The sequence below is a fragment of the Jaculus jaculus genome, chromosome 19 (assembly GCF_020740685.1).
Source record: "Jaculus jaculus isolate mJacJac1 chromosome 19, mJacJac1.mat.Y.cur, whole genome shotgun sequence".
Taxonomy (NCBI): Eukaryota; Metazoa; Chordata; class Mammalia; order Rodentia; family Dipodidae; genus Jaculus; species Jaculus jaculus.
In genome coordinates this window covers 26,392,376-26,416,815 of record NC_059120.1, presented here as the reverse complement: position 1 = coordinate 26,416,815, position 24,440 = coordinate 26,392,376, and the positions used below count along the sequence as shown (strand labels likewise).

General features: G+C 37.9%; 1 protein-coding gene across 2 annotated transcripts in view; it reads left to right on the top strand.

The window, feature by feature from the left end:
- Dpyd (dihydropyrimidine dehydrogenase) overlaps positions 1-24,440 on the top strand; it is a 1,202,971-nt gene that overhangs the window by 772,677 nt on the left and 405,854 nt on the right. The window contains exon 14 of one of the 2 annotated variants that reach the window (XM_045137960.1): positions 13,093-13,257. In XM_045137960.1, the coding sequence (XP_044993895.1) occupies positions 13,093-13,257 (165 nt within the window). Of the gene's footprint in view, positions 1-294; positions 361-13,092; positions 13,258-24,440 lie in introns of those variants that run through there. The other variant, XM_045137961.1, reaches the window with a different exon arrangement.

The window sequence follows — 24,440 nt, the reverse complement described above, 5'->3', positions numbered from 1 at the left end:
TGTCTAAACTGCAATCTTTTTTCTGTTTGTGGTTTTTCCAAGTATGGTCTCACTCTAGGTGAGGCTGAGAGGGAATTCACTTTGTAGTCTCAGGCTGGCCTCAACCTCATATGGATCCTCCTACCTCTGTCTCCTGATTGTTAGGTTTAAAGGCATGGGTCACCATACCTGGATAAATTGCAATCTTGAAAACTAAGAATATTACTACGAAAAATGTATTAATAAAATCCAGAATTTTCATGGGTACTTTGTTTACTTAGTGATTTGATTTTGTTTTGTTTTGATTTGATTTAGATTTATAAAGCACTTTTTTGTGAAGCCATAAGGACCACTTTTCAAATATAACAAGACCATTCCTTTCCTCCTAGAACCCAGAAAGGTTGAAAATTTTAGAGCACAGGCACAGTAAGTTTTTCAAGTGTCCTTCAGTACTTGTTTGCATTTCCTCAAAGGAAGTTGGTGTGTAGAAGTTTAGAGTTTAGAATGGCTTTGAAAGCCTTTATTGTTCCAAGGCTAATTTTAACCTTATGATAAAGACTTTTTTGTATTGAGTTGAATGTGGTCCAGTAATTGTTTGTCAGGGCTAAGTACTGTAGGACATAATACATTTTTAAATGATGTTTTGTAATTATAATACAACATTTTTATAACCTAGTATTGTGAGGGAATGCTATTGAATAGGGGTATTGGAATTATGAGAAAGCAGACTTTAAACTTTATTATTTTAATTATTAAATCTCATAGCTGCTCAATTTACATTCGGAGAAATGGTGGATATTCTCAAATGATTTTTTATTTGCTAATCACAGAAATGAGCTCAAATTTTCCCCCATACTGTGCCTTCCTATTTTAGTAAGAAGATTCCCCAAGATAGACACAAGTTAGGAGACATGTTACCAAGTATAATTTCAATATGAATTTAAGATTGCCATTGAATCATTAATTTGTGTCAAGGGTTTCAGATAGAAACTTCACCAATTTGAAATGTTTCCATGCTACATGTTTTAGAGTTCTTTGGTGCATGACTATTTTGCTATGTTAAGTAGTGGTAGATGAAAATAATTTTAGCAGTTATGTGGGAATCATTATGTTGTTAAAGGAATGGCTAGAAACACTAGCCTTTGTTAAACACCATTCAGAATCATATATTAATGAAAGTGGTAATGCTGAGACAGAACATTCTAAATTGCCAACTCAAAAATATTGACAGCTTCAATTTTACATCCTATAACCTTTTATTTTTGTTTGCTGAGCTTATTTAAAAAAAAACTGTAAAATATAGCATGCCCACAAATGTATAGAGCTATTGTTGATATGCAGTTTATGAGATAATAAAGTAAATATTCTTTCTCTCTTTTCACAAGATATAGGTTGTAAAAAAAGAATTATACCTTTATTCATGGCCTGCCTCCTCAGCTGTAGTCCTCGCTCTTGCCTAAAGGTTACTGGTAGAAAGCGTGCGGGGAAATGCCACCCACAACCAGCTTGTCTTCTGGGGCCTTGGCTTTGGGCCGCTTTACTTCTGTACTATTTTATTGTTTTAATTGATTTATTTCCAAGGAGAGATGGGGAATGGAGAATGTAAGAGAGAGGGGGACAAAGAGAGAATGAGCAGAGAGAAGTGCACAGAGAGTATGGAAGTATGGCCAGGCCAGGGCCTCCTGGCTCTCAAATGACCCCAGAAGCCTGCGCTGCCTTGTGCATGTGGCTTTGCATGGGTGCTGCGGACTGACGCTAGGCTGGCAGGTTTTGCGAGCAAAACCTTTAACCAGTTGAGACATCTTTCCAGCTTTAGTTCTTTCTTTTGTAAAGAAAAAAAGTATTTATTTATGCACATGCACACGTGTGTGTGTGTGTGTGTGTGTGTGTGTGTACACGTGTGGAGGTGTGTGTGTACACATGTGTGTGTACACGTGTGTGTGTACATGTGTGCGTGTGTACACGTGTGTGTGTACATGTGTGGAGGTGTGTGTGTGTGTGCACGTGTGGAGGTGTGTGTGTGTGCACGTGTGTGTGGAGGTGTGTGTGTGTGCATGTGTGGAGGTCTGTGTGTGCACGTGTGTGTGTGCACGTGTGTGTAGGTGTGTGTGTACACGTGTGTGTGCATGTGTGTGCACGTGTGTGTGTGCACGTGTGTGTAGGTGTGTGTGTACACGTGTGTGTGCACGTGTGTGTGCGTGCACGTGTGTGTGTAGGTATGTGTGTGTACACGTGTGTGTGTACACGTGTGTGTGCGTGTGTGTACACGTGTGTGTGTGTGTGTGTGTGCACGTGTGGAGGTGGATCTCGTGTCAGGGCCAACTGCTGCAGCAAATGGACAGGAAGTGGTTGATCCACTTTTTCTTTCCTGCTTACTTGGCATCTTGAATATTGAGCTTGAGCCAGCAGGCTTCACAAGCAAACCCCTTTCACTTCTGATCCATCTTCCCAGCACCTAGTTCTTGATTCCATAGAAATTTCCTTATTTTGATATAAGTAGATTGCATTTTTTATAGATCAAGTCCAGTATTTTGCTTTTTGTTTTTTTTTAATTTTGTTTTCTTATTTATTTATTTGAAAATTACAGACAGAGAAAGAGAGAGAGAGAATGGGCACACCAGGGCCTCCAGCCACTGCAAACGAACTCCAGACGCGTGCACGCCCTTGTGCATCTGGCTAACGTGGGTCCTGGGGAATGGAGCCTCGAACCCGGGTCCTTAGGCTTCACATGCAAGTGTTTAACCACTCTCCATCTCTCCAGCCCACAAGCCCAGCATTTTTTTTTTATTCCCAGTATTTTGTATTTAGTATTTTGCATGGAAATTCATTCGATAGTTTATTAACCATATTTCAGAAGTGGAAACATGCTGCCAGATTCTTTTTGATATCCCCTTGAAAAATAGCTATCTTATTTCTAGTGGTTTCTAGATGAGAGTCAGTGTTGATTAAAAAAAATATGAAAAAATTTAAAAAATTATTTATGATTTTTCAATGAGAATTCTGTACAACTTAAAACTAATTAATAATTATCAAAACTAACTCATGAGTATACCTTCACAGCTGCTCTTCTGGGCTGTAAAAGATTTCTTCAAAGTACATCACATGATCATCTAAGCAGGCCAGCAGAAATTTCTAACTTAATTACAGTTTGGCAGAGTGTATCCAAAACCTCTTATCTGAACAGTGAACCCAATAATTTAATCAGTTTGACTGTTGATTAATCATGTTCTAATCCATCTGCTATCAGCAAAGAGAAAGCTCTTCATATGTTTCTTGTACAACTTATCTCTATGACTACCTAGCTGTTGAGAGCAATTGGTATTAATAACTTGAATAAGAGATGGAACCCAGTGGATTACCTAGGCCTGCAGTGAAGTTTGGATTCCTCACCATAGCTCAGTACTTACACAGTTCCACAAAACCTGTCATGCTGGTTGCTAGTTGCTCCCCACCTGTCCCCCCACACTAGTCACAGTCACCCTTGAACTCCCAGAAATTTTGTTGACTTTCTCTCAATTAATGAATGAATTAGGAAATATTCATTTATCAAATTTTATAAGCAAATGTGTGCTCTATTATTTTTCTTAGAATCCTGTAGTATCTTTGTTATTTAATGATGGTGATATTCAGTTTGGCAGATTGGCCAAAGAGAAGAATGTGCCATTTTTCATATATACTTTGCCAAATCACAAACTTTTTGAAAAAGTAGAATCACAATAGACTACATATGAGACAGTGACACAAGATTTTACCATGTATACACAAATATTACTCAACAAATGAATTTCAATATTTCTGTGGGGTAAGTTACCCAGTCTCTTGGATGGTTGAGATGATCCAAGTTGGGATGTACATTTGGCTGAGGTAAGCAACAAAGATGCATGGGTAAAATAAAATATGAACAGTTTCTATTCATCACTCCCTTCTTAAAGCATTATCAGGGCATAAACCTTTATACTTTTTACTCTGAAGCATCATATATTGCTGCTATTTGTTTTTCCACTCTAGATCTTCCATTGATGCACTAATTCTGTCCTCTTAGTCATTCCAGCCAAATATATGGTTGAGAATACCATTCCCCACTCTGTGTCAACCATCTTCTGCATACCAGCACATTGGGGCTGCAGAATGCCAGGTTCACTCTAAAGCAAGGGAGAACATCAACGCTTATTTCACATTTTGCAATGTTGGGCCACAGGAATAGACAATGGGTTATCATAGTGGAATCAAAATTATTAAGAATTTACATTACGCTAGGTAATTATTTTCTCCATTTCCTAGCAATTCTCCTAGTTTGTTATACTCTACTCATGTTCATGTGATAACTTTCTTGTAAAGATTTTGTTTTTAACCTACATAGAGTCCTATGTCAATAATTGCTCCTTTTGTGTTAGTAAGTGTGTGTGTATGTGTGTGTGTGTGTGTGTGTGTGTGCATGTGTGTGTGTATGTGTGTGCGTGCATGCGTGTGTGGTGTACATGTGTGTATGCATGTTTGCATGTTGTGGGTGCATGCCTGTACATGTGGAAACCAAAGGCCAAAGGTATTTTTCTGGATCATTCTCCATCTCATTTTTTTAAAATAATGACACTATCGAAGATTAATTTTTTAATTAGTCTATTTACTTAAGAGAGACAAGAGTCAGAGAGAGAGAGAATGGGTGCGCCAGGGCCTCCAGCTACTGCAAACGAACTCCAGACACATGTGCCACCTTGTGCATTTGGCTTACATGGGTCCTGGGGAATCAAACTTGGGTCCTTTGGCTTTTTAGGCAAGCCCCTTGACCACTAAGCAATCCTTCTGGCCCTCCACCTCATTGTTTGAGAAAGTATTTCTCGCTTGAACTCAGAGCTCTCATTCATCTGGTTCTGTCTGTCAGCATGCCCAGAGATCTGCTATTCCCACCTTCTTAGTACTGTGGTTACAGGAGGGTCATTGTGCCCACCTGGCATGTATAAGGGTGCTAATCTCAAATTCACATTCTCATGTTTTTGTGGCAAGCAAGTTATCAGTTACACTATCACTCTGTCCCACTGTGCAATAGTTTTCTCTGCTAATACTTGCCCAGCTCTCACTTTCTCCATCTTCATTTATGTGAGCATCAATGCAAACTCTAATTAATTCTGCCTGGCTAAGCACAGTTAATTAAGCAGGAGAAGAATATATATTCATGTTAAATTTGTCTGCATCTCAGCTACTAAGGTTGAAAGTTTACCCTAGCAGGTTACGAGGTTGGACAGTGCCTACAGCTAAAAATTGTACACTTGAGGGGCTGTCAGGTGTCTATCATATGGACTGACGTAGAGGAACTCTTCTGGAAAGGAAAAGCAGTAGGGTGAAAGGATGAAAAGGGAGAGATGAGGGATGGAATAATGGCGAGGAAAAGAGAGAGAAGAGAGATGCAAATAGAAGCAATTAGAAAAGGAAACTATTCCTGATTGAAGTATAGTTGTTTTCTTCCTTACATTATTAGAAATACTGTTTTCTCTTACAATGAATATGCCTCACTTCACTTTCATTAAGTTAGCTTCTTCAAATGGGTTTCTTTGCTTGCAGCAAATATAAATTCTAATTATTGATATATAAATCAGATATTAACAGGTCAATAATATCATTATCATTAATAATATGACATAAGTACACATGAGATCTAGTCTTAACTATGATGCTTACAAGTACAAAAATTCCTATTTTCTCTAAGGCTTTGAATGATGACTAAATATTACATATGAATAAAACTATTGCTTTAAAAATCTAAGTTATTCACTTTTCGGCAATTACAACTGAACAACTTGCTTGATAATTTATTTTACATTTCTAGGAGAACATTATTATTTTTATATTTTCCATGTAGATAAATATCTTTGATCGTCCTGATAAGTTCTGTCACATATTTACATTCTGATTTCTACATTTATGTAAGACACACAAATGCAACAGAAAATTTATTAAAATCAATCTCATCCTACCTATTTCAAAAGATTTATTTTTTTCTTTTTTTGGTTTTTCAAGGGAGGGTCTCACTCTAGCCCAGACTGACCTGGAACTCATTATGTAGTCTCAGGGTGGCCTTGAATTCATGGTGATCCTCCTACCTCAGCCTCCACAGTGCTGGGATTAAAGGCATGTGCCAACATGCCTGGCTCACAAGAAGTTTTTAATGATTACATTTGGGAGTAAAAAAAATATTAATGTACTTAGCCCATAGAGTCAATAAAATATTATTTCATAAAGTAAGTAAATGATAGAAATGAAGGTGTTCTAGGCATTGGGTTAGTGTTGAACTTCATTTTTGCTATTCTTGGGGCAGCAATGTGCTAGTAAAGTGGTGGTCATTTATATTATCTTTGTTGTTAGACTTATTTACAAAGTGAGTCTCCTATTTTATGGACTAATGTGTTATTTGACCCTACATATTTAGAACATGACATGATTTATGAAACAATTTGTCCTGGGGTATCTTTCAGTTTTGAAATCTTGATTTATAAAATAAAATCATTAAAATACATTTTTGACAACAAAACAATCACAGCAAAATCTTGAAATTTAACAAAAATGCAGAAAACTAAGCACAATAGTTCATACTTGTAATCCTAGTGCTTGGGAGATAGAGGTGGGACTATCAGGACTCCAAAGCTAGCCTCAGCTACACGGCGAGGCTGAGGTCAACCTGAGCTGCACAGTCTGCTTCAATAAACAGTCCCTTACATTTAAGGTATAGGCTTTTCAGATAAACTGATACAACCTCTTCTATAGATCATAGAAGCATAGAGTATACCTACACACCTCATTGATGGGTAGTTCATTCTGCTTTTCTACACATGAGTAACAAAGCCTCTTTGGAGATCACGTATCACTAATGCTTGCAGAAAGCATCTGTTGTTCCATCAGCCCCCATCCTGCCTCTGCTTCTGATCTGAGCGCTGACTCCATTTTCTATGATATTTTTTTGTTATTCCTGTGCATATGTTCATAGTTTTACCACATTATTATGTTTCAATGGACAATTTATTGTGTTGCATTGCTCACTGTAGGTAATACAGTCTCTCTATGTTTCTACACGTTACCTTTTTCATTTAACAGTGTGCCTATAAAACTTATCCATGGTGGTATAAATAGGTGGGATTCAGTCCTCATATTTAGTTTTCATTTTCATCTTTGTTGGAACCCAGTTTGTTTTCTAGTCTTTTACTGAGACATTTCCACAAAGCTTTCTTTGTTTTTATATTTTCTTTTTGTTGGGGCCATTGTATTATCTTCATTCAGTAGTAACCATGGGAACAGTATAATTATTTTTTCTTAGGATAAGAAAGGTCAAGTAGATCAACTAAAACAAATATGACCAGTCTGTTTACTATCTAAATCTCTTTACTAAAAAGCTGAAAATCACCATCATCACTTCATGTGTTAAGAGGTCATGACCATTTGTTTTTATAATAGTAGTCACATTAGCTCATAAAGCAGCAAAATCTCCTAATACTTCCTTCTTCATAAACATCTATTTTTAAAAATTCTGAACCTTGTTGATGAACTGAAGATCAGGGCTATGATAGTTTACCTTATTTGTTATAGAGAATGAACTCTATCTAGTCTAACTATTCCTAGCATGTTTATTTTGTTATATCACTCCCCTAAGCAATACTAATATGACTTAGCTATTAAATATTAAAGCAAAATGGTCTGTTATGAAATCAATTCAAATTCCAGTATTCCCAGAATAAAAGCTTCAGTAAAGTATTGCCCAATTATTGAAAGTCTAACTTTAATCATAACCAAGGATAATTTGTTTGTATCCACATTTTCATTCTAGTTTTTTGTTGTTGTTGTTTATTTTTATTTATTTGAGAGCGACAGACAGAGAGAGAAAGAGGCAGATAGAGAGAGAGAGAATCGGCGTGCTAGGGCCTCCAGCCACTGCAAACGAACTCTAGATGTGTGCACCCCCTTGTGCATCTGGCTAACGTAGGTCCTGGGGAATCAGCCTGGAACCGGGGTCCTTAGGCTTCACAGGCAAATGCACTTAATTGCTAACCCATCTCTCCAGACCTATTCTTCTTTTACCTAATCTAAAAATCATAATAATAATAATAATAATAATAATAATAATAATAATAAATCTCAAATCAGTTGAAGTTTTTGGCAAAGTAGGAAAAAATGTCTTAATTTGAGAAAGACAATGTAGATAACATTTCTGTTATTAATATTTATTACTAGTTGATCATACTAGATTTTCATCTCTTTAGTTAAACTTGGAAAGTGTTGAGTTTATACATTTCTTTGAAGTTGCTAATTAATTTGTTGTTAAATCACAAATTCTACAGAGTAGCTATCTATACTTTGGCCAGTTGTAAAGATTCTTTTGGGCTGAAGAGATGGCCAAGTAGTTAAAGATGCTTGCTTGAGGGCTTGAAAGATGGCTATTGGTTGAGGCATTTACCTGCTGTTGCAGTCAGGGTCTCATTGCTGAGAGAAATCACCCTACTAAGAGCAGCTTGTGGGAAAAGGGGGCTTATTTTGGCTTATGGGCTCCAGAGGAAGCTCCATGATGGCAGGGAAAATGATGGCATGAGCACCCTTTTGGCCAACATCATATGGATAATAATAGCAGGAGAGTATGCCAAACACTGGCAAGGGGCACTGGTTATAATACTCATAAGCCCACCCCCAACAATACACTGCCTCCAAGAGACTTTAATTCCCAAACTTTCATCATCTGGAATCCTAGCATTCAAAACAGCTAAGCTTATGGGGGACACCTGAATCAAACCACATTCCTCCCCTGGCCCCCATAAACTGATTACCATACATGATATAAAATGCATATATCCAACTTTAAAAGTCCCCATAAATTTCATCAATCCCTATGATGTTCAAACATCCTTATAATTCAAGATCTTTTAACTGAACCATAATGCCAAAAAATACCCCCCATCCAAAAAAAACCCATAATGGCACAGAATAAACATTGTCACACTGCAAAAGATGGCATTGGGGATAGCAAAGAAATATTCAACCAATACAAAATTTAAACAGGGCAAACATCAAACTATGTAGCTACAAGTCCAACAACTTTATTCAGTCTCCAAGTCCAATAATTCTAACCAGCAAGTCTCTGGAGTTCCAATTTTGGCCCCCCAGCGAGGCTACTCACAGAGGCTACTCACAGTCCTGGAAAACTTCATCCAGGGCCAGCAGCTCTCCTTAGGAGTCATCTCATGGTACTGGCATCTCCTCCGGGTCTCCACTGCAGCCCATATCCCATCCTCATGACTTATGGGGTTTCCTTGCAGGCATCCAGCAAACCTGCTTCACACTGTCCATGGCTGTGTCCAAAACACAAGGCAAGGCAGTGTTGCAAATTCAATGGCCTTCTCTTTCCTGCATTTCTCATACTCTACAATACCAAGTGGGGTGCCAGTTTGTTAATCCAGGAGTGAATAAAGCAGACTTTGAAGAACATTCAGGCCCCATCAGAAACATCTACATTCTCTAGTCCCATAAAGAAGTATATTCTAACTGCCTTCCAGTTAAACTTTGTCAGCTGACTTACTTTTGTAACTACTGTGGGTTGGCTGAATTTTTGTATGGAGGGGTTAATCTGCATAGAACATGACTTAAAATGACTGAACCAAGCAGACTTTCCTTTTTTGTTATAACTGAAACTCACATAGTCTATGTCTTTTTTTGTTGTTGTTGTTTTGTGATATTAAAGAATCCCCCCTCTCCTGTGCAGATCTAGTGCAATCATCGCATACAGATATAAGAAAGAGACAGCAATGGCTGGTAAAGTTGCTGATGGACTTAACAGCTGAGAAATACCCTAGATGGCCATGGACCAGTTTAGGAATTCACATCTGTTTTAGCCAGAAAGGACTAGACATTAGGTTGTATTTGATTGAGGCTAGCCTACTAGGATTCTTAAGTCTGCTTCCTGTCCCAGAGAGGCTAGACAGACTAGGAATGGCAGGATATGGTAGGTGGTATCTATTGCATGGTGGTCTGACATGGTATCTACTCATTTTGTGGGTGGTTTTTTTTTTTTTTTTGTGATTGGGGTGTGAAAGTGAGCTGCATTGAACCTCAACTAAAGCGATCCTTGAGGGGGCTAGAGGAAGTGGGTAGGGCCACAGGTTTAGAGGACTGCACCAGGTACAACTCCTATGCCTGTACTATGAAGATGACACCAACCACTGATGTGTTCAGTGAAGTAAAGTGGCAAACAATGTTCTAGGACAAGACCTAGTCTATAGGATTTAGTGTAGGTTTCTTTAAGAAACAATGTTTGTGTACCTGGAAAGATCAGTCCAACGTCATTTATAGGAAAACTCAATACACAATATTTGGCTTTAGTACCAGCAGGCTCAGGGCCAGAAACACAGCTCTACATGACCAGGCCTGGGGCAGCTGAAGTTCTTTTCTTAGACCACTACTCAGATGATTCTGAACTGCACTTAGAAAAGAACTTCAGCCAGGCTTGGTGGCACATGTCTTTAACCTCAGCACTTGGGGTGCAGAGGTACGAGAAGTGCCATGAGTTTGTGGCCACCCTGAGACTCCAGGTCATCCTGGGCTAGAGTGATCCCCAACCTTGGAAAAGAAAAGAAAACAAACAAACAAAAATAATTTCAGCATTACCCATCAGGAAGCAGAGTTAGAGTTTATTCAAGAGGAATTTTTTAACATAGACTTTAACATGGGAATTATATCACTTTTGGCTAAGATCAAGTGTAGTAACATGGGAATTATGCAAGAAAGAGGTATTTAATAAGAGGGACAGTATATACACAAATGTGGGTGTGGGCTTCTCAACAGACTCACTCTTTACTGTGTTTAATTGCATAAAGTTGTGGTGGCTTCTGAAGTTACAGCACAAAGGCTTGCTAAGAAACCTTTATATTTCTTCCATTTTTTGTTTGTTTGTTTTTCTAGTAAATGAGATCATAGCATAGAGTGGTTCCTGGGAGTCTGGATAAGATTACAACTAACATGATTAGAAACCATAGGTCATGAGTGTTGCACAAGGGAGTTTAGACACATATTTTCATGCAAATGAAGTTTATATCTTGTTTGTGATATTCCCAGAACATGGCAAATTTATAACTGGGAAAGTAGTAAGGCCATACTCATGCATATATGCATAGCCTTAAGCTTGGTTCATTGCTGTCTTAACATTCTTATCTGAAATAACTCTATAGAATGAAAATCTTCACAGCAAATGGTGCTAATAATGGAGAATTGGTGGCCCTTAGTGGGTGACAGACTTCAGTAAGACTGGAGTGAGGCGTTCCTTACCTATGACCCCTTAATTTTCCCTGTCTTTCTATCATGCCTTATCTTGTGGAACTGAATAGGAGGAACTCCTTGAACCTCCTTTGGTCAAGAACTTCTGCACAGAGTACAGGTTGTTGCCTAGTTTAAATTTATCTAGGGCAAAAACACTTAGAACAGGGAAAAGAAGGACCTTAAGGCTTGAAGAGTGTGAACCCTGAAAATTGGAATAGAGAAGAAAAACAGACTCATTCAAAAGGAACATTCTCAGAATGGTGTTTTCGGGCCCCAGTAATAGAAAAGTACCTAGGCAGAGAGCTGTCCACAGCCCCCTGCTGGGACGCTGCAGCTACGCGTTAGCATTTTCCAGGATGGAATTTAACCCAGTCTTGTGAGCTTCCTGGATTGATTCTATTTGTCATTCTAGCAGCTAAAATTGTGTAACAAGGTTTCTCAGTAGCAAATCAAAGAGAGGCTGGTAATATTGCAGGCAAACACAATAGAAATGGAATGGCTTAATTAGTAAAAAAAAAAATTAACTGGCATGATTCCTATAAGTTAAAATGTACATATTTAAAGAGGCTTATTGTAACATTTATAGCATTTATTTTATAATATACTAATTCAAATGTAAAACTAAATGTAAATTAACAGAAATTAACATGCAATGTGAAGAAAAGTCCTTTTATCCTCTGCAACTGTAGCATTTGGCAGATTCAGGAATAAATAATCTTTTGTGGCAAGGGTATGCCTTATCAAACATATGCAGATCAGCACTAATTAATGCTAATTAAGGTTTCCTGTCTATCTAGTTGGAAAAACGTCCAAATGTTATGAAATCCAGTTAGTATGCCTATTACACTAATTGTTTTATATGGGGTGGTTCTTAATTAAAATATGTAAATTGACCTTAATTGCTATATACTAATGGGGGTTCATGTTATCTTACTAAAAGTGACAAGATGGTGAGGAGGGGTACTTAAAAGACTAATTCTGATAAATCCTTAACTAAATGACCTTTATTCAAAATTAATTTTAATTGGAAGTTGGCAAAAAACATTTTTCCTTCTTTGTTTCCTTTTAGTTTTATAAAATATAATTACTTTACTTTGCTAATACAGCTTTACAAACAGTTGTAGATTGTTAATTACTCTTAACAAGCAAGTTAATTTTACTGTTTACTGTTTATATTTATCAGGAAGTTATTGATAACCTCATTTCAATCTTGGAAAAAGTGACTGTGTTCTTATTGACTCTGAATATAAATCTTCACATCTCTATCTCTCTCTCTCTCATACACACACACACACACACACACATCCTACAGATAATTTCACCAAGTTTGTTAGAATGTTTATTAAAGGTTGATGAGCTAGTAATAATAATGTTTTTTTTTTCTTGGTTGATTGGCAATGTAAGAGCTTTTAAGCAAAATTATATATCTTTTAGTGCAGACATCAACTCACTGAAGTCAAGCTGTGACTGGTGATATTTTGATTAAATAGACTGACACTGTACTTTTAGATTTTTTAATTTTTAAATGCAAACAAACTAAAATATGTATGCCTAAAACTACTGAGAGTAAATTTAGATATTTTCATTTTTTTTCACTAGGCCAAATCTAGAATTATAGGAAGTCATTTAACTAAACCTGATAAATATTTTATTTGACTATTTCATCTGGAAGCAGTATATATTCAAGTGTAATTTAAAGTCTGTTAAAAACTCATCTACAAAAATGTGAGAAGAGACCTGGTAAAATATTGTCATGTGAAAATGAGTATATAATGACAATCTTAGTTTTCTTTGTCAAAAGGAGATCCAATATCTTTGCTTTTTCATCAGGACATTGTGACAAATGTTTCACCCAGAATCATCAGGGGGACCACCTCTGGCCCCATGTACGGCCCAGGACAAAGCTCCTTCCTGAACATTGAGCTCATCAGTGAAAAAACTGCTGCATACTGGTGTCAAAGTGTCACTGAACTAAAGACTGACTTTCCAGACAATGTAAGTGTGATTTAACATCGGAAACAAGAGAACTGGCGTAAGTTGGTGAATGTTTATTTAAATATCCAATTCATAGGCTTATAAATATTAATGTGTATAATATATTTTATTAAAGAATCTGCCAGTTGCTTTGCTGATGCATAGAAAGATAAAAAAGAAACAAGCTCAAGGACTCATAAAAATCCTCACAATCCGAGCCTTTGTCATAAATGGGTACCAAGTATCTACATAAGCTGAAAGAAGAGAAATGAAATACTCATTTTATGGAGTTAGTTTTCACTGTATGTGGCTGGTATTTATGAAGGTGATGACCTTAGGGAGAAATTGCAGGCTATAAATAATTTTAAATATAAACCTACGGCAAAGGCAGAATATCTTATGTAGGTTATTTATATTTTTTCAGTGGGAGGTAATTTACCAAATAATTTTAACAACCTTCTGCTAAATGAGTCCACTATGTTTATAAAATCTTTATTAAAAAAAAAACTGTACACATATTGAAAGAGAATCAGGTATTTTCTCTTTAAGAGTCTGATTGGAGTTATTCATTCATTCTCCCTTTTTCCAACCATGTTCTCCCCACTCTTTCTATTATTCTTCCAATGAGTTGTAGTGAATAGAGGCTAAAGTTTCAACAGAGAGAGAGAGAGAGAGAGAGAGAGAGAGAGAGAGAATGTGTGTGTGTGTGTGTCGGGGAGGATTATATTATGGAAATGATTTTTTCTACGAAGACAAAAGATAGCACTTAGCACATTCTAATGACAAATATTCTTAAATATTTTAAATCTAACGAAATTCATGAATATTTACCTATATACAACCTGATAAATTGCACAGTCTTACAAAGCCCACTACTGCCTGGCCCATCAAGATTGTTTTGTGTCCTTTCATTAGCTTTAAATGCTGCAGCATGCTCCCTTATGTGGACACAGATCTTGTTGAGTGGAACAGATAGAGTTTGTTGTCCTCATGACAACCCGTGCGATGTGAAGGGAACTGTCACGAGTCATCAGAAGTCTTGGGCATCCACTTCCTGAGGAGTCTTCATGGTCTACATGTCATGTTGCAATTGCATACACTGCGACACAGTTAACTTTACACAACAAGAATGCCATGTGTTTATTTTCTAAAGGACCTGAGATTTTTAGAAAGACTTTGTCAATATGACAGGGACAAAAATGTTCTCCTTAAAAAGAAATTTTTCTTATTTATTGTCTTGAAAGTCAGGAGTAAGAGTGCATAATAATGGCCACTAAGAAATGACAAAAAGTGGACCCGAAAGCTGGGATGAAGCTCCTTGTTTCCTACCCTGCAGTTAGGAGGGGAGCAAAGACTCTTAAATGTTCTTTCCCATTTTGCCAAAACAGTTTTCCTTTCTTATAATTTCTTTTAATGAGAAAACAATGCACTCTTTTCTCTAACATTTTCCCCCTTTAGAATATATTCATTAGAATATATTCATTAGACTATGTTCATTCATTTTTTATGGTCTTATGACTAATTTCTAACACTTTCACTCTTCATCCAAAAGATAACATTTTAAGTACAATTAAATGGCATTCTCATTTGAACCCACAGAAATAATGTGTGTGCACCTAGATATTGCCTTGCTGAGCAGAGCATATCCCCCACTGCTTTGGAATTATTGTACCGCCAAACCCAATGAGCTGACTGAAAGAAGGTGACCCTTCATTTTCCAACTTTAATTATCGCTCTCACCGGAGTTTTCCCACATCATTCTCAAGTGCATGGCTGCCACCTTTAATGACAGTGATTGGATAATTCAACCCACTGTGGCAGCATCTAAGCATTAGGGCTAAGTTTTGTGAGGAAGAAATTGTGCCAGGGGAATGGAGGCCAAGTAATATACATAGTGAGGGTCTGTTTCCAGATGGGGGAGACACCAGTTGACTGTGGACCAGAGGAGATGGGTAAAGAATATCTTGAATGCAAAGGTAACAAGCCCCTCTGAAAGGTAATGCCAGGAATTGTTTCTTAAGAGTTGTAATAATACAATGCCCACCTTCAAACTCAATTTGGCTTTCAAGGTCTCCTTTTATTTATCTGTAAATTAAATTTGACACAGTGATCATTGTAGTGACATCTTACTGCTAACAGAGGTTTGTCTCCAAGCTGAGATTTTGTAAAGCTTGCTATGAAATATACTGTATAATTAGAGCTTACCGAAATCAATTTTAGATAGATCCTTTCACTTGCACTGCAAAACAGACCTTATAAATCACATATTTTAGACTTAAAAAATTAAGCAAAAAATGCACATTGCCTTTTTCTGAAAGTACTGAATTAGCAAGCAAAGGATTGTTTCCTGTCATTTGTAACAGCTGAGAATAAGAGGTGAAGACAGAGACTGAGATTCAGCAGTGAATCAACTGGTGAAGGTAAAGGGGAATGATGTTAATCCAGGAAGAACAATTAATGTAAACATTCTTTTGATTCAAATACCGCTTTATGCTGCTGAAACTCTGTTAATAGCTGAGACAACAGGATCTCACTTAAATTCAAAATAATTTTGAAGAAGTTGATCTCTGAGCCAGGGAAGACAGATCAATGGGTAAAGTTATGGCCCCTGAGTTCAGTTCCTTGTGCCCATGTAAAAGTGCTGAGAGCAGCGATACTCATGTATAATCTCAGTGCTGGGGAGGTGGAGACCCACATGTGGAACCCTGGAGTTTGCTGGCCAGCTAGTCTACCCTAATCTGTGAGCTCCAGGTAACGCAAGAGACCCTGTTTTAAAAAAGATGGATAGCAACCCAGAGGAAAACACCCAAGGTTGTCCTCTGGCCTCTAGACAAACATGCTCATGCATGAGCATGAGTGCATGCACATACAAGCAAACACTGCACATGTATGTGCAGTAAAATAAAGAAGTTTGTCTTCATCTGCACTCCCCAAGGTGACCACACTGACTAAGTACACAATTCTTAGACTTTTTTTTTTTTTTTTTTAACATTTCTTGTGTGAACCATGGATGCCTTTGACACATTGGGAAATCCTAAAGGCACCATTTTCTGACTAATGAAAGTATAAGACAAAAATACTTAAAATTATGAAGATTTTTTTTAAATCTTTATTAGCATTTTCCATGATTATAAAAAAATATCCCATGGTAATTCCCTCCCTCCCCCCCACACACTTTCCCCTTTGAAATTCCATTCTCCATTATATTACCTCCCCATCACAATCATTGTACTTACATATATACAATATCAACCTATTAAGTACCCTCCTCCCTTCCTTTCTCTTCCCTTTATGTCTCCTTTTTAACTTACTGGCCTCTGCTACTAAGAATTCTTTTTTTTTTTTAATTTTTATTTATTTATTTGAGAGCAACAGACACAGAGAGAAAGACAGATAGAGGGAGAGAGAGAATGGGCGAGCCACGGCTTCCAGCCTCTGCAAACGAACTCCAGACGCGTGCGCCCCCTTGTGCATCTGGCTAGCGTGGGACCTGGGGAACCGAGCCTCGAACCGGGGTCCTTTGGCTTCACAGGCAAGCGCTTAACCACTAAGCCATCTCTCCAGCCCAAGAATTCTTATTATATGTAAGCATAATGTTCAAAAAACTTTATCGGTATGGTGTAGGACACAATTACTCTATTTTTTTAAAAATATTTATTTGAGAAAGAGAGAGAAGGTTAACCTGGGCCTCTTGCTGCTGCAAACAACCTGGAGACACATGTGCAACCTTATGCATCTGGCTTTACGTGGGAACTTGGGAGTCAAACCCAGGCCAGTAAGATTTGCAAGCAAGTGTCTTTAACCACTGAACTGACTTCCCAGCCCTACTGTATTGTATTGAGGAGGTGGTATGTCATAATGCCCAGACTTACACTTCATATGCAGTGGAGGCTGACTTTAACTCATGTTCCCCCTACTTACACTTTCCAGGTGCTGGGCTCAGAGATAAAACCAGGTTGTCATATGCCATTCTTTACTACAGATGAAAGAACATATTCTAAGGTCTACTGGTTACTGCAGTTTTGATGTCATGGTGAGCAGAAGTGCTTGAAACTAACAACTAAGACTTGACTTTCTGTGATTTCTGCCTGGGCTCTTTTGAGTTCTCAATTGTGTAGTCATGGCTTGTTGTATCCTAGGAATGTTCAGCTCTAGTGAGAGGTTAGGACAAAATAAAGATCTACGTTTTCTCCTTACTCGAGTTCAAGGACTTGCTCTATCTACCAAAGGTCCTAGTGAATCTAAGAACTTCATTCTAATTGCACAATAGAATCACCTAAAAAAAGAGTGTGGTCAGGCCCATTAAGAATACAGTATTTTCAGAAATTCTAGTGTGAGTGCACTGAATGTTTATCCATGTATTTATATGTATATCTGTGCCTGTGTTTTATATTATATATACACTATATACATCTGTTATACATTATATATATATGCATATATATATACATATATATATGCATATATGTGATATATGTATCTGTGTTTGTGTTTTGTATAAAGTTCATCAATTCCTTCTATTGCATACAGTATCCTTAATATATAAAACTTATAAAACTCCTACTTCAGGCCTACTTATGCAGGCTATTTTCTTTGCCCGAGGTATTGTGTTACATTTATTTTTGCATTTAGTAAACAGAGAGAAAGAGGGAGAGGGAAAGAGAAAGAGCAAGAGAGAGACAGAGAAAGAGTCGGGCACACTAGGGCCTCCAGCCATTGCAAATGAGCTCCAGACACATCCACCACCTTGTGCATCTGGCTAATGTGGTTCCTGGGGAATCGAAACTGGGTCCTTTGGCTTTGCAGGCAATGCTAAACCATCCCTCCAACTCCCTCCACACTTTTCTAAAACAAATGAGAAAACTGGCAGAGAGAGTCCATCCCTATCTTCAGCCACCCTGTTAGTATGGCAGTAGAACTATGAATCTTCCATTACGCCTCAGAAGACTATGAAAAACCCATGAAATCAAAAAAATATACATCATTTCAAATTTTTCCTTGCCCAATTTCTCAAATGGGCACTCTCAAATACAAACTTTCAAAAAATAAAAAAATAGGTTTTTACTTGAGGAAGGTTATATTATTAGCCAGTCATCCTTTTTCCTTAGTGCCTGCTCAGGACATGGCATAGCCCTATAGAAAGCAATGCCCGTGACTCAGTTTTTATCTAGGTATGAGCAGCTCCCTGCCCTCGTCTTAAACTCTCTATCCAAAGCCAAAAGGCTGAGAGCTGGAGCGGGGTTGATGTGTCTTCCAAGCAAGGAGGATGTCTATTGCTTCTGTGACTGTGTGTTGCTCCACAGACACCTGCACTTCATAAATGCTGACTCATCAAAATGAGCCTCCTTTTGTTTGAAGTGCTTATAAATAATTTTTATTTATAAGGAAGCTTTTGCTTTCCACTTTTTTGAAAATTGAAAACTATACTTCATGTTATAGTATAATGTGTTTTATATTACACAGTGTAAATACTTTTTCTGTCTGTCTATCTATCTATCTATCTATCTATCTATCTATCTATCTATCTATCTCTCTATCTGTCATCTGTCATCTATCTATTGTCAGATCAGCAATGTGCGGTAAAGATAGTGCCAACTTTTACTTTCTTATGGTAGAGCCTGTAAAACACAAACATCATCTTGGCTCTTCTCTCCTCATAGTCCAAAGAGATTATTCCCAAACAGAAATCCAAGATTCCCTCTCCTGTAAAGCTTCCTCTTTGAGCCCCTCTGAAATTTTGGGAGCTTGCCAAATCTCTGATTCTCCCAATTTCTGCATGCTGATTAAAACATAGTAAGTTAGGAAATGCTTAGAAGAGCTACCAAAGAAAAGCCTAGCACATTGATCAGACACATTCCCTTTTGTACAACACAATGGTGATTTTCAAAGATTATTTATAACTTTCTGACAGCATAAGCACTTGCCTCCTTTAACAACTTTCAGGATGAATCTTAACTCAGATTTTCTAGTGCTGACATTATTTGTATTATTAAGCAATACATCTAGTTAAAAAAAAAATACAAGTAGTGGCTGTCTAGATGGCTCAGTGGTTAAGGCACATACCTGCTATGACTTATGGCCTGGGTTCCCTTCCCCTGTACCCATGTGAAGGCAGATGCACAAAGTGGAATATGAAGTTCTTTTTCAGTGGCAACAGGCTCTGGCATGCCCTACCCCGCAAATAAATAAATTAATTAAATATATATAAAAGCTGGGCATGGTGGCTCACACCTTTAATCCTAGCACTTGGGAGGCAGAAGTGGGAGGGTCACTGTGAGTTCAAGGCCACCCTGAGAATACAGAGTGAATTCCAGGTCAGCCTGGGCTACAGGGAGATCCTACCTTGAAGAAACAAAACAAACAAACAAGCAAGAACACACACACACACACACACAACTGGGGCTGGAGAGATGGCTTAGCAGTGAAGGCAATTGCCTGTGAAACCTGAGGACCAAAGTTTGATTCCCCAGTTCCCACATAAACCAGATACACAAGGTGTTGCATGCCAACCATTATTTGTTAATTTGCAGTGGCTAGAGGCCCTAGCATTCCCATTCTCTCTTTTGCCTCTTTCTCTCTCTCTCAAATAAATAAAACTTTTTAAAAATTATAATAGAAATAGTAATATGAAAGTAATTGAGTGGGAGTAAAATATTTTATAACCTGTTGTCCCCACAAAATCTTATTCTTCTTGGTGTAGGATTAATGTAGTCTAGAAGAGAAAAGCAGGAATTTCATAGTCAGGATGGGTTGGAGCTTCACCCACTCCTTTGACTTGCTGTTCATGAACACTCTAGGCTTTTATCACCACTTGAGTGATAACAATATCTACCCTCAGAGGTCATTGTAAAGACTGAATGAGGTATTATGCACAACATTCTGACACATTGCAATTATTCAATACTATACATTATATAGCATAGAATATTTCCCTACACTAAATTTTATTCCCAATTCAGACTAAGGCTAAGTGAATAGCACAATTATAGTTCTAAAGTCTAATGCTCATTTGATTTTCTAAAAGTGTATGACTTAAAGGTTTATTTAAAAAATACTTTAAAAATAGTTACCAATCAAAAAATTAATCATTCAGTTGGGCATGGTAACATACACCTTTAATCCCAACAGAGGTATGAGGATTGCTGTGAGTTTAAAGCCAGCCTGGTACTACATATAGTGCAAGTCCCCAGTCATCCTGGGCTCGAGTAAGACCCTACCTAAAAAAAAAAAAAAAAAAAAAGAGTAATAATAAAGACTAAGATGGTGTTGGTGTGCATCTGCCATCTAAATGCACAAGAGGCAGAGCTGGCAGGATCACAAGTTGTGGCCAGGCTATATGGCAAGATCTGATAAAAGGCAGGAAGGAAAAAGAGAAGGGAGGAAGGAGGAAGAGTGGGAGGGAAGGAAGGAAGGGAAGGAAATAAAGACAGCATAATTAGAGATTAACTCACTATATCTTTCATTGACTTTTCTGAATTTGATTTTATTTTATGTCATATAGCATGCATATTTTTTAATCTAATGTTTTACTAATTGTATTCCTTTGCTTTACTGTCATTTATTCACTTGATTGTATAGTTTCCCTTTAAAATAACACTGGAGTAGTGGCATCAGCAAAGAGTAAAGAACAGCATTATAATGTGTTTAATTACACAAAAGGAGGACAGGGAAGATGAATCAGAATGCAAGCAAAGTTTTTAAAAGTGACTACTTTATGACTCCCTTTAACAAAGTATTTTCTTAAGCAAAGATATACCCAGACCTTAAAACAAAGCTTCAGCCACAGCCTTGATAGAATTAAAAAAATTGGGCTTACCCTCCCAACTGGAAAAAATATTAAAAAAACAACAACTATAAAACAACAAGATTTAAAACCCTAAACACTAAGCAACAAAGACTAATAGCCACTTAAAGATTAAAAGCAAAAGTTGGCTCTGCTATTGCCCCACATAATTTTCAGGCATGAGTATGAGCTGAGACACGGCTGACAGTTCAGGCCACTAAGGGGCTAGAAGTCACAAGACAGAGCACCAGAAAGCAGAAAGCACCAGGGAGAATGATCTCCGAAGGATCTCTCTCCAGTTTGTAGCATAGGACATACGCTAGCTCAGCTATGTGGGTAAACACGAGTCTGAAGAGAAGACCTGTCTTTGTGGATAAGAGGCCAGAGCAGTTGGCTTTCCATAGATGTGGCTATAGCAGCAGTCTTGGAAAACCATCATCATAAGCACTGACTATAGTAGACTCAAGAGTCCCAGTGCATTGTTGTGTAATAGATCAGCACAGTTTTGATCATATCCTGTGTGTCTTAAATACAAACTGAAAAGCTTAACATCCCAAAACAAAGCTTGACATTTGTAGGATTATCCTAGTCCTAGCCAGGATAAAAGTCACAATGTTTTGCATCCAATTAAATTTACTTACAAAGAAAAATCACTTGCTATGTAAAGCAGTAGGAAAATATTACCTAAAATAGAAGGAGAAATCAATGCATGAGAACCATTTCAGAACATAAATGTTAGAATTATCCATTACAGTTAATGTGTTATTTGACTATATTTCAAATAGTCAAATAGTTAAGAGATGGAAGAAAGATAAAAGACTTAATCAAGTTTCCTGAGGAAAAAAACTATCATGAATTGGATACAAAATGCTATAAAAGTTATAAATAATGTATTACAGTTTAAAAAAGAATAGCAAACTTAAAGACATTGTAAAAAAATTTAAAAAATATTAAAAATTAGAGAGGTAGGGGAGGGTTAGAAGGAGAAGAGAAAGGATGAGATGGAATAGACCAAAATATACAATTACACAACTAAAAATAGACATAAAATGAAATCTTAGTAAAACACTCATTCCAGAAGGAACAGAGGATAAAGAAGAAATAAGAAGGCTGTAGTTGCTCATGCCAGTAATCCCAATATTGGAAAGGCTGGGGCAGGAGGATTGCTGCAAGTTTGAGGCCAGTGTAGGCTACATAATAAGTTCTAGGTCAGTAGGGGCTATAGCATGAGACTGTTAAAAAGAAAGAGATGAAGGAAGAGGTGGAGGATAGTAGAAAGAGGAGGAGAAGGAGACAATGTCTAAAGCAAGGTGAAAAATAGAGTTCAACTTAAGCATTCAATGATTTCCATAAAAATATGAAGACAGAGACTTCCGGTAAAGATGGTGGCATAGGTACCATGCCAAAGCAGCCTTGGGGGGAAAAGATCAGAAAAACTCAGCAAAATATACACTTTTACTAAAAAGTGAGGTGTATAGGAAATTGAAGCAGCAGCGGAGAAGTAGGAGAGATCTAGAGCATCCAGAGCCCTCACAGGCAGGTAAAAGCAGCTGCGGCAGCTCCGCCAATCTCGGCGGCGGCGACGCACTAGAAAGCCGCCAAGCTCGGCTCCAGCTGCAAGAATAGCCAGGTGCGGGAGCTTTCCCTCACACTGTGCTCTCCGCAACTTGGGAAACGTGAGGGGAGAGCGGCAGTGAGCAACGGAGGAACAGACTGCGAGGTAGAAGAACACGTGGAGCAGCGAGAGAACCGGAGCAGCTGTGGCTCCCTCCCCTCCCCCACCGCCTGAGCCCAACTCCGGCAAACAGAGCAGCGGCCCGGGACCCGGCCACGCCAACCTGACCCAAGCAGGAGCAGAGTTCGGCAGCAACATCAGTGGCTCCAGCACGGGTAACAGCGGCCCAAGCAGCAACAGATCCAGGAGCAGCAGAAGCTTTAGCTGCTGACAGACGCAGTGGGGGAACTGATCTGCAGGGCCACAGTTTCCAGGCTTGGCTTGCCCCGCAGGAAAAACCAGTGCCTGGCTCCAGAAACCACAACAGCAGCCCCACGACCCAGGCAGCAACTTAACTGAGATCAAACTCATCCAAGGTAACTGGGTTTGCACCAGGGAAGGGTCTCATTTGGTCACAAGCAGACTTGGATCCCTCAACAGACCAGAAATCTTAACCTCTATGTTGATAGAGGGTCTGGTTATTATAATAACTACTCTGGCATACATATTTAGGGCTGTTTTTGACTGAATGGGTACAGTGTTTAGTTAACTTTTAAAATCTACCTGTATTTTATTCCACTCAGCCTACTTGAATACCCCATAGCAGGGAAACTCAACCCCTAGGAGAACCTTTGTAGATACTCTCAGAGTCTTAAGAGCCACATCTAACACCTCAAGCTCCTACCCTGAAAATATATAACATCAAACCAATTGATACAGCTAAGTATACCCAGCTAGCTAGAAAATCCAAGCATTAACTTAATCCAAGATGCAAAAATATATACATTATAACACAAGAAACACTAAAAAGCAAGATGATATAAATCCACCTAAAAGTATTAATGCATCAGAAATGACCTCCAGTGAGAACAAGTTAGAGGAAATGCCTGAGAAAGATTTCAAAAGAATGATTGTAAATATGCTCAAAGAAGTCAGAGAACAAATCAAAGGAGTCAAAGAGAAACTTAAAGAGGAAATCAAAGGAATCAAAGAAGATACAGGACACCAATTTAAGGAAATAAAGAAGGCAATACAAGACATAAATAAGGAAATAGAAATAATAAAGAAAAACCAGTCAGAATTACTAGCAATGAAGAACACAGTTAATGAAATAAAAAACTCTGTAGAAAATCTCACCAGTAGAATGGATGAAGAAGAGGATAGAATATCTAAGCTAGAAGACCAGGTGGCAGATCCAATACAGGCCAACAAAGAGAAAGACAAACTTATAGAAAAATATGAGTGGGAATTTCAAGATATTCAGGACACTATGAAAAGATCAAATATTAGAATTCAGGGCATAGTAGAAGGAGAAGAAGTCCACTCCAAAGGCATAGTAGGTGTCTTCAACAAAATGATAGAAGAAAATTTCCCCCAAATTGGGAAAGAGGTGCCAATGCAGATACAGGAAGCCTTTCGAACCCCAGACAGACAAAACCCAGAAAGAACCTTTCCTTGCCATATTATAATCAAACTTCCAAATATACACACCAAAGAAAAAATATTGAAAGCAGTTAGAGAGAAAAATCAAGTTACCTACAAAAGTAAGCCCATCAGAATTACAGCAGATTATTCAACACAAACTTTTAAAGCCAGAAGGGCTTGGAGTGATATATTCCAAGTTCTGAAAGATAACAATTGTCAACCAAGGTTACTTTATCCTCCAAAGTTATCCATTCAAATAGACGGAGAAATAAGGACATTTCA